The sequence below is a fragment of the Musca autumnalis genome, unplaced genomic scaffold, assembly GCF_047663935.1.
Source record: "Musca autumnalis isolate F117 unplaced genomic scaffold, ASM4766393v1 scaffold_3, whole genome shotgun sequence".
Lineage (NCBI taxonomy): Eukaryota > Metazoa > Arthropoda > Insecta > Diptera > Muscidae > Musca > Musca autumnalis.
The window spans coordinates 2,560,055-2,574,886 of NW_027411866.1; the positions used below are offsets into that span (position 1 = coordinate 2,560,055).

At 36.5% G+C, this 14,832-nt stretch overlaps 2 protein-coding genes across 15 annotated transcripts; both read left to right on the forward strand.

The window, feature by feature from the left end:
- LOC141399563 (DNA repair endonuclease XPF-like) lies at positions 1-3,017 on the forward strand. Of its 6 annotated transcripts, none has more exons than XM_073978561.1 (6): positions 1-319; positions 635-927; positions 991-1,152; positions 1,217-1,813; positions 1,879-2,033; positions 2,099-3,017. In XM_073978561.1, the coding sequence occupies exons 2-6, from the start codon at positions 710-712 to the stop codon at positions 2,464-2,466; spliced, it is 1,500 nt and encodes a 499-aa protein (XP_073834662.1). In that variant the 5' UTR covers positions 1-319; positions 635-709; the 3' UTR covers positions 2,467-3,017. The 6 variants fall into 6 exon arrangements, with proteins under 6 accessions (XP_073834662.1, XP_073834663.1, XP_073834661.1 ...); XM_073978562.1 differs by having other exon boundaries at positions 654-927; XM_073978560.1 differs by having other exon boundaries at positions 1-296; positions 475-927.
- Positions 2,714-7,114, forward strand: mei-9 (DNA repair endonuclease XPF mei-9). 9 transcript variants are annotated; one of them, XM_073978553.1, is made up of 9 exons: positions 2,714-2,833; positions 3,295-3,587; positions 3,651-3,812; positions 3,877-4,473; positions 4,539-4,693; positions 4,759-5,642; positions 5,705-5,953; positions 6,169-6,681; positions 6,748-7,114. In XM_073978553.1, the coding sequence occupies exons 2-9, from the start codon at positions 3,370-3,372 to the stop codon at positions 6,958-6,960; spliced, it is 2,991 nt and encodes a 996-aa protein (XP_073834654.1). In that variant the 5' UTR covers positions 2,714-2,833; positions 3,295-3,369; the 3' UTR covers positions 6,961-7,114. The 9 variants fall into 9 exon arrangements, with proteins under 9 accessions (XP_073834654.1, XP_073834655.1, XP_073834656.1 ...); XM_073978554.1 differs by having other exon boundaries at positions 2,741-2,800; XM_073978555.1 differs by having other exon boundaries at positions 2,750-2,839; positions 3,363-3,587.
- The last annotated feature ends 7,718 nt before the right edge of the window (positions 7,115-14,832 follow it).

The window sequence follows — 14,832 nt, forward strand, 5'->3', positions numbered from 1 at the left end:
TCCGTTGTGAACGGCGTCAACGACTTTACAACGGCGTTATCAAATAATTGGTATTTTTGTTTTGTTTATTCAGATTTACTATTTAATCTCTTTTGTCCTACTTATTCGTTTCGTTTGTTGATCTCCTTATTCTCCAAAATGTACCACTAAATGTTAAAGAAAAATAAATAAAAGTAATGGTCTGTTCCTTTACTTCTGAAAATGGTAAAACCGGCAAATGTAGTAAAAGTTGTAAACTGCTCCCATATGAATTGTATTGTGTCTGAAGTAAAGGAACGTTTTTCGAGTAAAAAGTGGTAAAACTTGAAGATTCTTGAACGTAAAGGAACAGAGCTTAAGTTACCAAAAAATGAAAAATTATTTGGGCTTATCTTTCCTTTGGCTACTGCTCTCAGAAAAATATAAATATTTTAACACTTAGTGTTTTTTGTACTGATTTCAACGATGTATTATTTTCTTCTGGGAGATGTATAGTTCCCGAGATATGGCCATATAAAGTTCATTGTTAAAGGCCGGCTACTTTGAAAAAAATTTAAATTAAAATACGGGTAGCTAATGGAAAGAAGTGCCATTATTTGTTGTGGCTGTAAATGAAATTAAGAAAAAAACACTGTAAAAATAAAAATATTGTAAGTTGTTTTTTTATCCGAGAGTACAAAAATTCCGTGGCGGTTTTTGATTATAAATATACCGCCAATCAAGTTAAAAAATGGAAGAAGAAAAATCGGATAAAATTTCACCATCAGTTGATGATGATGAAATCCCAAGTTGCAGTAAGAAGGCAGTACAAAAACAAGAAGATGAAGATTTGGTCAATATTGTGACAGCTGAAAAATATCTAATGCGAAAGGATGTGATCCTACTTGATTACGAGAAGCAAATGTTCTTAGACATGGTACATGCTGATGCACTGCTGGTTAGTGCCAAGTAAGTTCGAAGAATAATGTAAACAGAGTAGAAAATAATTGAGGATTTCATTCTTAATTTCAGGGGATTGTCATATGAACGTGTTCTATTCAATATTCTGAAGGCCTATTCGGATGCTGGTAATTTGGTTTTGGTTATCAACAGTTCCGACTGGGAAGAGGAATACTATAAAAGTAGATTGGAAAAGAAATATATACATGAGGTGGCCAATACAGCCACGGAACGGTATGTATCTACAGAGACATAGGTATATATTCTAAATGTAGCTTGAATTTTAATTCAATTTTAGAGAACGTGTTTACCTCGAAGGTGGCATTCAGTTCATAACAACGCGTATTCTGGTTGTCGATCTATTAAAACAGCGGATTCCTGTGGAACTTATAACCGGTATTGTGGTTCTTAGAGCTCATACCATTATAGAGTCTTGTCAAGAAGCATTTGCTTTGCGCTTATATCGTCAGCGTAATAAAACCGGCTTTATCAAGGCCTTTTCTTCCAGTTCTGAGGCATTCACCATTGGCTTTGGGCATATTGAGCGTATAATGCGTAACCTTTTCGTTAAGGAGCTTTTTATATGGCCACGTTTTCATGCCTTGGTACAGGCATCACTAAAACCCTATGAGGCCCAGACAATAGAGCTACATGTACCTCTGACAGAGAAAATGAAGTTGATGCAAACCCACATTTTGGATATCATGAATTATTTGGTGAAAGAAATTAAACGCATAAATCGCACAGTAGACATGGAAGAAATAACGGTGGAGAATTGCGTTACCAAAAAGTTTCACAAGATCCTGCAGGCTCAATTGGATTGCATTTGGCATCAACTGAATTCCCAAACTAAACTAATTGTGGCTGATTTGAAAATTTTAAGGAGTCTTATGATGTGGGTATTTAAGCAAATTAAACCTTTATGAATCTGAAGCGATGTTTTCGTAATATCTTTTGTAGATCCACAATGTACAATGATGCTGTAAGTTCTTATGCACTAATCAGACGTTACAGGACCAAAGAGTATGCCTTGAGTAATTCGGGTTGGACTTTGCTTGACTCTGCTGAACAGATATTCAAGCTGTCCAAGGACAGAGTATACAATGGTCAGGGGGGTAAGTTAATGCTGAAGATGTGTACTTTTTTAGATTTTCATGACGCTTTCTCTTTTACTTTTAAGAATTCGATCCCGAACATTGTCCAAAGTGGAAATTCTTAAGCGAAATATTAAAAGTAGAAATACCCGCCGATATGAAACGCACTAAACCCGATAGCTATGATCCACCCAAAGTACTTATTCTATGTCAAGATTCCCGTACATGTTATCAATTGAAACAGTACCTCACACAAAGTGGTGAACGTTATCTTCTCTACACAGCCATGAGAGAACAAATTCCAGTTGGTAAATTAGGCAAAGTTTTTGAAAAGATACAAGCTGGAAGAGATCTTGAAATCACGGTGGCACAAGAAAGGCCTCTTAGCCAAACAAAGCCTATTAAGTCTGTTGCAAAAAACAGAGTTGTATACGAGGATTTATGCCAGATTTAAAACAAATCCACTCAATAGGAGGATATATTTTTGTATGGGAAATCTGGTAGATTTTGGCTGGATTTAGCAAATAAAACCTGATAATGCGCTAAATCCGGCTAATGGTGTCATATCTAAATGGCATATAAGCAATGGAATTGACAGTTGAAATCGAGTGGATTTCGTAAATGTAAACCAGGCATAATAACTTTTTTTCCGTTGTGAACGGCGTCAACGACTTTACAACGGCGTTATCAAATAATTGGTATTTTTGTTTTGTTTATTCAGATTTACTATTTAATCTCTTTTGTCCTACTTATTCGTTTCGTTTGTTGATCTCCTTATTCTCCAAAATGTACCACTAAATGTTAAAGAAAAATAAATAAAAGTAATGGTCTGTTCCTTTACTTCTGAAAATGGTAAAACCGGCAAATGTAGTAAAAGTTGTAAACTGCTCCCATATGAATTGTATTGTGTCTGAAGTAAAGGAACGTTTTTCGAGTAAAAAGTGGTAAAACTTGAAGATTCTTGAACGTAAAGGAACAGAGCTTAAGTTACCAAAAAATGAAAAATTATTTGGGCTTATCTTTCCTTTGGCTACTGCTCTCAGAAAAATATAAATATTTTAACACTTAGTGTTTTTTGTACTGATTTCAACGATGTATTATTTTCTTCTGGGAGATGTATAGTTCCCGAGATATGGCCATATAAAGTTCATTGTTAAAGGCCGGCTACTTTGAAAAAAATTTAAATTAAAATACGGGTAGCTAATGGAAAGAAGTGCCATTATTTGTTGTGGCTGTAAATGAAATTAAGAAAAAAACACTGTAAAAATAAAAATATTGTAAGTTGTTTTTTTATCCGAGAGTACAAAAATTCCGTGGCGGTTTTTGATTATAAATATACCGCCAATCAAGTTAAAAAATGGAAGAAGAAAAATCGGATAAAATTTCACCATCAGTTGATGATGATGAAATCCCAAGTTGCAGTAAGAAGGCAGTACAAAAACAAGAAGATGAAGATTTGGTCAATATTGTGACAGCTGAAGAATATCTAATGCGAAAGGATGTGATCCTACTTGATTACGAGAAGCAAATGTTCTTAGACATGGTACATGCTGATGCACTGCTGGTTAGTGCCAAGTAAGTTCGAAGAATAATGTAAACAGAGTAGAAAATAATTGAGGATTTCATTCTTAATTTCAGGGGATTGTCATATGAACGTGTTCTATTCAATATTCTGAAGGCCTATTCGGATGCTGGTAATTTGGTTTTGGTTATCAACAGTTCCGACTGGGAAGAGGAATACTATAAAAGTAGATTGGAAAAGAAATATATACATGAGGTGGCCAATACAGCCACGGAACGGTATGTATCTACAGAGACATAGGTATATATTCTAAATGTAGCTTGAATTTTAATTCAATTTTAGAGAACGTGTTTACCTCGAAGGTGGCATTCAGTTCATAACAACGCGTATTCTGGTTGTCGATCTATTAAAACAGCGGATTCCTGTGGAACTTATAACCGGTATTGTGGTTCTTAGAGCTCATACCATTATAGAGTCTTGTCAAGAAGCATTTGCTTTGCGCTTATATCGTCAGCGTAATAAAACAGGCTTTATCAAGGCCTTTTCTTCCAGTTCTGAGGCATTCACCATTGGCTTTGGGCATATTGAGCGTATAATGCGTAACCTTTTCGTTAAGGAGCTTTTTATATGGCCACGTTTTCATGCCTTGGTACAGGCATCACTAAAACCCTATGAGGCCCAGACAATAGAGCTACATGTACCTCTGACAGAGAAAATGAAGTTGATGCAAACCCACATTTTGGATATCATGAATTATTTGGTGAAAGAAATTAAACGCATAAATCGCACAGTAGACATGGAAGAAATAACGGTGGAGAATTGCGTTACCAAAAAGTTTCACAAGATCCTGCAGGCTCAATTGGATTGCATTTGGCATCAACTGAATTCCCAAACTAAACTAATTGTGGCTGATTTGAAAATTTTAAGGAGTCTTATGATGTGGGTATTTAAGCAAATTAAACCTTTATGAATCTGAAGCGATGTTTTCGTAATATCTTTTGTAGATCCACAATGTACAATGATGCTGTAAGTTCTTATGCACTAATCAGACGTTACAGGACCAAAGAGTATGCCTTGAGTAATTCGGGTTGGACTTTGCTTGACTCTGCTGAACAGATATTCAAGCTGTCCAAGGACAGAGTATACAATGGTCAGGGGGGTAAGTTAATGCTGAAGATGTGTACTTTTTTAGATTTTCATGACGCTTTCTCTTTTACTTTTAAGAATTCGATCCCGAACATTGTCCAAAGTGGAAATTCTTAAGCGAAATATTAAAAGTAGAAATACCCGCCGATATGAAACGCACTAAACCCGATAGCTATGATCCACCCAAAGTACTTATTCTATGTCAAGATTCCCGTACATGTTATCAATTGAAACAGTACCTCACACAAAGTGGTGAACGTTATCTTCTCTACACAGCCATGAGAGAACAAATTCCAGTTGGTAAATTAGGCAAAGTTTTTGAAAAGATACAAGCTGGAAGAGATCTTGAAATCACGGTGGCACAAGAAAGGCCTCTTAGCCAAACAAAGCCTATTAAGTCTGAAAGAACAGATTTACCAGAGGATAGTGATGATGTCAACAATTCCACCCAAGTTGATGAATTGACTCAGCTATTGACACAGAATGATATGGAAGACCATCTACAGTATTTTCAGGAGAGCTATATGCTGACGATGACACAAACACAGTTCGATGAAACAGACCTAACCCTAATGAATGATAGTGGTACCGGTGGCGAAGATAATGTAGACAATTCTATATTTGAACCCTTCCCCGAAATGGAAAATCTAGATATTACAGCCGCTGTGGCAGCTCAAAAACAACCTCTAATATGCTTGCAAACCTTCAAAACAGAAAAGGAAGGTTCGACGGTTTTAGATCGTGTCCTAGAGGACATTAATCCTCAATATGTTATCATGTATCATTGCAATGTAACAGCCATTCGACAATTGGAAGTATATGAGGCACGCAAAAGAAGACCAGCCAAGGATAGATTGAAAGTTTTCTTTTTGATACATGCACGTACAGTGGAAGAACAGGCATACTTAACAAGTCTCAGAAGAGAGAAGCAAGCTTTTGAATATATTATAGAGATCAAGAGTGTAAGTAAAAATCAAGACAACCTTAAAAATTTCTATTTTATATCGTTTTTGTATGTGCATAGAAAATGGTGATACCTGAATATCAAGATGGAAAAACTGATGAAGCCTTCAATTTATATAAAGCTTATAAGCATGCTGAGGATAGTGTGGAGTCGGCAAATGCTCAAAGTCGTAAAGCTGGCGGTCAAGTTTGTAAGCAAGCAGAGGAAGTCCCCAATCCAAAAGTCATTGTAGATATGAGAGAATTTCGTTCTGACTTACCTTGTTTAATACACAAAAGGGGCATAGAAGTACTGCCTGTGACAATAACGGTAAGTTGCAAAGAAGTTAATGAAACCATGAAAATCTCTTGCTATTGGTCCTCAAAACAATATTCCGTCAAAATATACAAAGTTGATTTACATTGCCATAAATGAAAAACTAATATGCAATTGGCTACTATTTTGGTTTTTGCTATACATTAGCTGTCTAACTGTATATGTTATCAATATCAATAATACTTATTTCTATATGTCGTAATTTATAGATTGGTGATTATATCTTAACGCCAGAAATTTGCGTTGAACGTAAATCCATATCAGATTTAATTGGCTCCCTCAACTCTGGCCGTTTATACAACCAATGTATACAAATGCAACGTTACTATGCCAAACCTATACTGCTAATTGAGTTCGATCAAAATAAGCCATTCCATCTGCAGGGCAAATATATGATATCACAAAATACCACAACCACCAATTCCGATATAATGCAAAAGTTACAACTACTTACCTTACATTTCCCTAAATTACGTCTTATATGGTCACCATCACCATATGCCACCGCTCAATTGTTTGAAGAGTTAAAATTGGGCAAACCGGAACCAGATCCCAAACATGCAGCTGCATTAGGTGCCGATGATACGGGAGCCTATGATGATTTAAAATTTAATGCCAACATTTATGATTTTTTGCTTAAATTACCTGGTGTCAGTACAAAGAATGTCCATAAGCTTATGCGCCATGGTGGCAGTCTCAAGGAATTGTTAAAGAAATCTCAGGTGAGAGTAAACAACATTTTGAGTTTATTCTTAAACTGATTTAAATTATTTATTGATTTCTTACAGGACGAACTTGCCCAACTTTTGGATTCCAAAGAAAATGGTAAATTGCTGTGGGACATTTTGCATGTGGCCCATTTACCAGAGAAAGATGAAGTTTCTGGTTCATCTGCTTTGTTGGCTTCAAGTAAACAAATGGGTTCCCATTCACGGTTTAGGCGAGGTGCTGCAGCCAATGTGGGCAGTCGTGGTGGATCTCTACGAAGATTTAAGAATTAATATTATAAAAGGGTAATAAATTTCGTTTATGTTGTATAACTATTTAATTTAAACCCACATTTGTTTCATTGATAATTTTTTATTTTATTATAATAATAGAGTTAACGAGATCGAAAATATTAAAAAATATGTATTCAAAAAAATAAAAAAAAAATGTGAAAAGGGATGATTTATTTAAATATACGGGAGCTGCATGGTATAAGTAAAGAGGTAGATCTAGATGAAAAAAAAATTATAGTCTTATGCCAGACTATGAAAATTTTCATTGAAAACGTTTTGCGATTTTCTTCCAAATTTTCATTGACATCTACACACATATTTGAAATCATATGAAAATTTTGATATTTTCATTGCTTTGAATTGGTTTGAGAGTTACGAATTTAAACACAAAGAATAATTTCAGATTACAGAGCCTTGTGTACACAGTTTCACCCCCTTCACACCTCTTGCCTATAAACTCATTTTCACGTAAATGAAAATTTGCATAGTCTGGCATAAGTCATAGCTTTTTCAAGTTTTGGGTTTTTGACAATCAATACATGTACTCAACTGTCCTGTCATGTGTAAACCCAGGGTTAAACTCAAATGAAATCCAATGGATTTCAAATGAGTTTTCATTTGACGTATACGCAAAGGAAATGACAGTTGAAATCGAGTGGATTTCGTAAATGTAAACCAAGCATTAGACAAGAAGCGATTTGTGGGACTTTGTCGCAATATAAGGTCAGGGTCCGCACAGAACTTCTTGCGTCTATGAAAATCAAACTCTTTTATGATAATTTATGCTTTCATTGGTATTGTTTTGATATTCTAAACATCGCTCTTAGCTAATTTTATGTATAGATTTTTATCACCAATTGACAAGGTATATATGTGGTATAACTTTGACTGCACATTGGAAAAATAAGATTCCAAATATTTTTCTCAATTGATTAGAGTGTCGGGACACCAAAATTCAACTCATTTTGGGCTTCGTGTATTAAACTATCCACAAGAAAATATTGTTCATTTAATTTTTGAATAATACCTATTAAATATTTCATATGTGTTTTTTCTTATTAGTAGACATTAAAGTATTGGATAGCGTTGCAGCTTTAATTTTCGATATCGAAAAAATTGTTTTTGTAAAGTTGCATAAATTATTTTCTCATGTGGTTTCATAAAAATAATTTATATTTTACGCTTCTTTCCATTTAATCTGACGCAAGTTTCCAGAATTGACCCTATCAATTGTAAAGAAGTACTGATATTACACTACGTCGATCGTAGAATTTAACAAAAAACCAGTAAGGAAAGGATCAAAGTCGGGCGGGGCCGACTATATAATACCCTACACCACTGTGAATATGTAAAATATATATGAGTGCTAAATCCAAATCAGAACAGATTTTGATATAATTTTTAAATTTATTTGTAGACCAAATTCCGTCACATAGTCCAAATTTCATCAAAATTGGACATATATAGCGTGTTTCGTGCATCAAATACCTCAAATCGGTCGAAAATATATATGGGAGCTATATCCAAATCTGAACCGATTACGATATGATTTCCCACAGTTGTTTCTAGACTAACCACCGTCACACATTCTAAAATTCATTGAAATCGGACAAATATAGAGTGTTTCGTGCATCAAATACCTCAAATCTGCCTAAAATATATATGAGAGCTATGTATATCCAAATCTTAACCGATTTCGATATAACTTGGCACACTTATTTCTAGGCCAAATCCCGGCAAACATTCCAAATTTTATTGAAATCGTACATATATAGCGCGTTTCGGCCGAGAATATATATATAGGAGCTATAGCCAAATTTGAACCGATTTCTATATAATTTGGCACACTTATTTCTAGACTAAATACCGTCACACATTCCAAATTTAATTGAAATCGGACATATATAGCATGTTTCGTGCAGCAAAATCCTTAAATCGGACGAAAATATATATGGGGGCTATATCCAAATCTGAACCGATTTCTATATAATTTGGCACGCTTATTTCTAGACTAAATTCCGTCGCACATTCCAAATTTCATTGAAATCGGACATATATAGCGTGTTTCGTGCACCAAATGCCTTAAATCGGGCGAAGATATATATTGGGGCTATATCCAAATCTGAACCGATTTTTACCAAAATAAATAGCGTTCGTCCTTTGGCCAAAAAAAACTATCTTCCCCAATTTTCATGCGAATCGGACAATAAATGCGACCTGTACTTTGTTTACAAAAATACATGGACAGACGGACAGACAGACGGACATGCGTAAATGGACTCAGAAAGTGATTCTATGTATATCCTTAAAAGGAACTATGGGTCTATCTCGTTTCCTTTTGCATATTACAAACTAATGCACAAAGGCATAATACCACAAGGTGGTGTAGGGTATAATAAAAACATGTACTAGGATTAATTATAATAACAAACCTTTTCACGGTGCTCTTGAATCAAATTTAAATGGAAGGTGCTTACACCTGGGAAGTTTTTGCGGATACTGAAACTACAATGTTCATAGATGAGAAAAATCAAAAAACTAAAAAAATCGTCGGAGCGCGTTTTACATAAATCGCGATTCAAGTTGACATTTTTAGGGGTTGTTTAGGATTTTGCGATTTCGCTTGAAACCGCAAGTCCTATCCAAATGGGAATAAAGAAAATGTTGTAGCTATCAAAATTCTCTACAAGATTGACCTTAATGATATTATCGTAGGTTTTACAACTTTTGAGATATAGAAGTAGAAATTAAATTCAATTCAATTCTGTATCGTCTCCTTATAAAACAATCTCATGACTGCATTTTCCCAACTTAAACTTATATATTGTTTTTCAAAATAGTCAGGCTTAATCCCATAGTCGTTGTTTTAATATTTTATTAAAACAACTTTAATTTATTAGTGGGAAAAATTGGCGGTGTTTACCAAGGCTAAGGCAGGGAATACTATAGTTTCAGATCTCGCCACAGATCTTCATCAGTTCCCTTATTTCTTGTTTTTCAACAAGAAACTTTTTATACCCAAGTGCCAATTGCTAGCTCAAATAGATACGTGTGCAAAGAAACACTCTGATCGAGAATTTCTTTGGCACTACCTAAACTCTAGCAACTTCACTTGCAAACGAGAATCGACGAACGCATAGCAGTGGGAAAAATTTGGTTTTGTTTGCAAGTGAAGTTGCTAGAGTTTAGGTAGTGCCAAAGAAATTCTCGATCAGAGTGTTTCTTTGCACACGTATCTATTTGAGCTAGCAATTGGCACTTGGGTATAAAAAGTTTCTTGTTGAAAAACAAGAAATAAGGGAACTGATGAAGATCTGTGGCGAGATCTGAAACTATAGTATTCCCTGCCTTAGCCTTGGTAAACACCGCCAATTTTTCCCACTAATAAATTAAAGTTGTTTTAATAAAATATTAAAACAACGACTATGGGATTAAGCCTGACTATTTTGAAAAACAAAATAGAAGTCGTCATCCCAAACAAAAAAACGCCAACCCTCTTAAACTTATATATCTAAAAAAATGGTACAACCTAGGAAAAATTACATAAGCCAGTCTTGTAGAGAATTTTCATAGCTATAAGATTTTCTCAGGTCCCATGCCGATAAGACTTGCAGTATTCAAGCAAAATCGCGAAACCCTTAAAAAAAACTAAAACTGTAAACTGAGCGTCTTTATCTCGAAAATGGTACAGCCTGAGAACACATCATAAACGTCAATCCTGTAGAGTATTTTCACAGCTACAACATTTTCTTTAACTCCATTTCAATTGGACTTGCGGTTACCAAACAAAATCGTGAAAACCCAAAAAAACACCTAAAAATGTGAATTTTGACCGCGATTTATTTAAAAATCCCTATAGCGATTTTTTCTTGTTTTTGGATTTTTATCATCTATGAACATTGCTGTTTCAGAATTCAGAAAAACTTCCTGTGTAAGCGGTTTTCATTAAAAGTTAGTTAAGGCGCACCCTTCATTACATTGTTTTATAAGGGGGCGAAACAGTCAGTGCATTGTCCCAATTTGAACTTCAATATCTCAAAAATGGTAAAACCTACGAAAATACCGTAAAGGTCAATCTTGTAGAGAATTTTCATAGCTACTACATTTTCTTCTTTCTCATTTTGATAGGACTTGTGGTTTCTAAGCCAAATCGTGAAAACCTAAATAACCCCTAAAAATGTCAACTTGAATCGATTTTTTTTTTGTTTTTTGATTTTTCTCATCTATGAACATTGTAGTTTCAGAATCAGCAAAAACTTCCCAGGTGTAAGCACCTTCCATTTAAATTTGATTCAAGAGCACCGTGTTTTGTCTTTATAATTGCTGTGAGACTTTTATTTGGTGCAAAAATTCTTAGTATTTTAGCTAATTTAATTTTTTAACAATGTAAACGGTTTGATTATTTACTTATTTCGTGTTTTTTAATTGTCAACCGATAAATATTTCGATGTGTTACAAACGGAATGACAAATTTAATTATACTCTCCATATCGACGTCTCCAAACAATAGTATGCTAAGTCGACTTAGCATGTTTTCAAGTTCTTTACATTTTTATATTTAGCGTCCTTTAACTTAAATTCTGTCAAATTTTGGTAATGATCGGACAATCCGAACAGAAGTTATAAACAAATATTTACTTAGCATAGTACTGAAGGTCAAAGAAATTTCCAAACTTTTAGAGCTTGTCCTGCAAAACTCGCTTTTCAGCATTAGCAAACTATTATTTGGAGGTGTCGATATTATTGGAGGGTATAAATTAGTGAAAGTACAAACCTATAAATTAATTTTTGGTCTGTTCCAGAACTGCATTAATCAGCTAATTTTTACCAATGTTGAAGTTATTTCTGTTTTCATAATTGTACATCTTGTATATTTATTTTTGTATGACGTAGGGGATGAATGATACCAAGCAACGGTCTTGACTGGCTTTAACATGGCAAAGCCCAGGATTTATCTTGGTCCCTCTTTCATCCCAAGGGGACACTGACCTCCCCGTGGTGTCACCTGGGGAACTGCCTTTAACACCCGTTAAAGGTAGTGAGCTAACATGTGCCGCGCGTTCACCCATAAGAACGTTAAAAACTTGGGTTTGGGCGTCGGGTTAGTAACCCTCCCCTAGAAAAAACAGCCTACTATGAAAAAACGAAAGAAAAGAAAAACAAACCCCTCTAAAGTTGACGAACCCCGCAAACGTTTTAAGGACCATGATCTGCGAATCTGCACCTGGAATGTTCGCACTCTTTATAGAGAAGGTGCAGTCTTCGCATTGGCAGACGTACTTGAAAAGTACAAGACCGATATTACTGCCATACAGAAAATACGATGGATTGGGAAAGGCGTCACAACAACACCTAAAGGTGACGCACTGTATTATAGCTGCCATGACGTAAAGCATGAGTTTGGTTGTGGATTCGTAGTTAGTCGGAGACTAAAACATCTTGTATCCAGCTTCACTCCAGTGAATGAAAGACTTGCTGCTATTCGAATAAAAGCTAAATTCTTCAACATCAGCTTTATTTGCGCTCATGCTCCCACTGAAGAAAAGGACGAACAGACCAAAGATATATTTTACGAGCGCTTAGAAGAAACATATGACCGTTGCCCTGCCCATGACATTAAAATCATTCTAGGCGATTTTAATGCCAAAATTGGAAAGGAGAATATCTTTGGCCCAACAGTCGGGAAATTCAGTCTCCACAGTGAAACATCTGACAATGGTATGAGACTGATAGACTTTGCAGCTGCAAAAAACATGGTAGTTAGCAGTACCAGATTTAATCATCTCGATATTCATAAGGGCACCTGGCTGTCTCCAGATCAGAAAACAAGAAACCAAATTGATCATGTTGTGATAGATGGAAGACATTCATCGAGCGTGTTGGATGTACGATCGTTCCGAGGCGCAAACATTGATTCGGACCACTACCTTGTTGCAGCAAAGGTACGCACCCGCTTAAACGTAGCAAACAAAGTACGAACAGACACAACACGAAAGTTAGACATCGGTAAGCTGAAATCACAACAGATAGCCACAGCTTATTCCACTCAACTACCCCAATTGCTTAATCAAAGCACTCCTCATCCCGATAACATATCAGCGCAATGGCAAAACATTGCCCACTCCATGCAAACAGCCGCAAAATCCATACTTGGATACCAGAGACCTCCACCAAGGAATCCATGGTATGATGAGGAGTGCTGCCACCGAAGAGAAAAATGCGGCATATAAGGCTACTTTACAATCCGTAGCAACGCGTAGCGCACGAGAGAGATACAGGGAGAAAAGGAGAGAGGAGAAACGTCTTTTCCGCAGGAAAAAGAGAGAGATGGAAAAGCGGGAGTGTGAAAAAATCGAGATGTACAGGAGCCAGAATGAAGTCCGAAAATTCTACCAAAGAGTCAAGCATCAAACTGATGGCTTTGGTAGTGGCACATCCTCCTGTAGAGACCAGCAAGGTAATTTGGTAACTGATACAGATAGTGTACTCAGGATATGGAAAGAACATTTTTCAAATCTGTTGGTATCCAATAGCAGCGAAGACGACGAAGATACCACAGTCCCAATACCAGAAGATGGTATTGAATGTATACCGCCCAGCCAAGATGAGGTAGAGACAGCAATAAATCGGCTGAAGAATAATAAGGCAGCAGGGGCCGATGGCTTACCAGCCGAGCTGTTCAAAACCGGAGGCGACACGCTGATAAGGTGTATTCATCAGCTAGTTAGCACCATCTGGCAGGAAGAACGAGTACCCGACGATTGGAACCTGAGTATCCTGTGCCCCGTCCACAAGAAGGGAGATAAGACTGTATGCTCTAACTATAGGGGCATAAGTCTACTCCCTATTGCCTACAAGATCGTGTCAGGGATATTGTGCGAACGACTAAAGCCAATGGTCAACGAGATTATTGGACCATACCAATGCGGCTTTAGACCTGGCAAGTCCACCATTGACCAGATATTTACCCTGCGGCAAATCCTGGAGAAGACCCAAGAGATGCAGATCGACACCTACCACCTTTTTGTCGATTATAAAGCAGCCTTCGACAGTCCGCTGCGCTCAAAGGTATTCCAAGCCATGTCTGAATTTGGTATTCCCGCAAAGCTCATCCGGCTTTGTAAAATGACTTTAACTGACACGAGGTCCTCAGTTAAAATAGGAAAGAACCTCTCCGAAGAGTTTGGTACCAAAAGAGGTTTCAGACAAGGAGACAGCCTTTCGTGTGACCTCTTCAACATCCTGCTAGAAAAGGTTATACGAGAGGCAAACGTCAAAAGAAGTGGCACAATATACACCAATAGTCACATGTTACTTGCTTATGCTGATGATATAGACATCATGGGTCGATCAGTAAAAGAAGTAACTGATACCTTTATAAAGGTCGAAGGAGAATCTGCTAAAGTGGGTCTGGCGGTAAACGGTGAGAAGACCAAGTTGATGATGTCGACGCGCAATGCGTCCATTGAGCTCGGACCGACTGTGGAAGTTGGTTCCTATAATATTGAGGTAGTAAAAGACTTCGTCTACCTCGGCACCTCCGTCAACACAACAAACGACATCAGTTGTGAAATAAAAAGAAGAATTGTATTGGCCAACAGATGCTACTTTGGATTAAGTAAGCAGTTTAAAAACAAAGCCACATCTCGTCAAACAAAAATAACGCTCTACAAAACACTGATACTACCCGTGCTGATGTATGGCTCCGAAGCCTGGGTACTTGCGCAAGCAGACATGGCAGTGCTTGGTGTGTTTGAGAGAAAAATTCTTCGAAAGATCTACGGACCAATCTGCGTTGACGGTGAATATCGACGTCGCATGAACCACGAGCTGTATCTGCTATACAACGACATCAATATTGTTAAACGTATC